Source organism: Coturnix japonica, chromosome 25, assembly GCF_001577835.2.
Source record: "Coturnix japonica isolate 7356 chromosome 25, Coturnix japonica 2.1, whole genome shotgun sequence".
Lineage (NCBI taxonomy): Eukaryota > Metazoa > Chordata > Aves > Galliformes > Phasianidae > Coturnix > Coturnix japonica.
In genome coordinates, this window is record NC_029540.1 from 244621 (window position 1) to 246365 (window position 1745).

At 62.3% G+C, this 1745-nt stretch overlaps 1 protein-coding gene across 1 annotated transcript in view; it reads right to left on the reverse strand.

Moving 5' to 3' along the window:
- Positions 1-1745, reverse strand: part of NECTIN4 (nectin cell adhesion molecule 4) — a 9180-nt gene that overhangs the window by 2479 nt on the left and 4956 nt on the right. Inside the window, exons 3-4 of the mRNA XM_015884261.2 lie at positions 1219-1333; positions 141-304 (exon numbers count right to left, since the gene is read on the reverse strand). Of these exons, the coding sequence (XP_015739747.1) occupies positions 141-304; positions 1219-1333 (279 nt within the window). The remainder of the gene's footprint in view (positions 1-140; positions 305-1218; positions 1334-1745) is intronic.

The window sequence follows — 1745 nt, forward strand, 5'->3', positions numbered from 1 at the left end:
ATGAAGAGAGGGGCAGATGGGAGGGTATGGCCTGGGAAAGGAGGCGGCAGGAAGGCAGCACTGACAGACAGACACACAGACAGACACACACAGACACACACACACAGACATACAGACACACACAGATCAGGGTCACCCACCTGCCGCCCTGCTCTTGATGCTGACGTTGGCCGTCGCCTCCTTTGCAGCCACGCGATTTGCCACACGACACACGTAATCCCCGGCATCAGCAGCAGCCAACGGGCGCTGGAACAGCAGCGTGTCCCCCTTGATGCGGACACCGGCGGGCAGGGGGGCGTCCAGCCTGAGGGGAACCACCACGGTGAGACATGATGAGCCAGGACAATGAGCCCCAATGATGAGCCATGACACTGAGCCGTGATGGTGAGCCATTATGAGCCATGATGGGGAGGGACCATGATGGTGAGACATGACACTGAGCCCCAATGATGAGCCATAACATTGAGCCATGACAGTGAACCCCAGTGATGAGCCATAACACTGAGCCATGATGGGGAGCCATGACACTGAGCCATTATGAGCCATGATGGGGAGGGACCACGATGATGAGCCATAACGCTGAGCCATGATGGGGAGCCATGACAGTGAGCCCCAATGATGAGCCATAACATTGAGCCATGACACTGAGCCATGATGGTGCTCCATTATGAGCCATTATGAGCCATGATGGGGAGCCATGATGGACACGGTGCCACCGCTCTGAGCCCCGACGTGCCCAGGCGGCAGCTCCATCCCGGCGCCGCTGCCGGCATCAAAGCGCGGCGCGTTCCCACGGAGCTGACGCCCCACAACCGGTTGGTGCAGGACCTGCCTGGGCACGGCCCGACCTGCAGCGCTGCAGCGCACCGGGACGGCACCAAACGGCACCAAACAGCACCAAACAGCACCAAAATGATGCCAAAATGACGCCAAAACTGCACCACAATGGCACCAAAATGACACCTCTGGGTGGGATGGGGAGGGGTGGGAGGGGGTGGGATGGGGGAGAGGGGACGGCAGTGGGACACAGTGGGGACATGGATGGGGAACAGGGACAGACAAGGGGACGTGGGCACAGAGAGGGGATGGGATGGGGACAGGGACATGGGAACAGGACGGGGATGTGGGCAGGGACAGCGGGTGTGGGGACAGAGAGGGGACGGGGATGGGGATGGGGATGGGGATGGGGATGATGATGGGGATGGGGCAGGTCCGCACCGTGTCCAGTTGTAGGTGGGCGGGGGGTTCCCGTCCCCCAGGCAGGTGAGCGCAGCCCCCTCCATTCCCTCGGCCCACTCCTCCGTGTGCCCCAGCACCGACGCGTCAGACAGGTCTGTGGGGACAGTGGGGACAGTGGGGACGGGTGGGATGAGCTGACGCTGCCCGACGTGTCCCCCTGTCCCGTGTGACCCCACAACCCAGCGCCCCCCAAAGGCTTCTGCACCCCCAGCATCCCCAGTGCCCCCCGTGTCTCCCATTCCCTCCTTGCCCTACACGTCCCACAGCAGCACCCATGTCCCCAATGTCCCCATATCTCCATGGCCCCAATGTCCCCATTGCTCCCCATGGTCCCTTTGTCCCCAACATCCCCTATGGTTCCCCACTGCCCCACATGTCCCTGTGTCCCCAACACCCTCCATGTCCCCCACGATCCCCTTGTCCTCAACCTCCTCCATGGTCCCTCATTACCCCCCATGTCCCCCCGTGTCCCCACATCCTCAACATCCCCCCCTGCCCCCAACCCC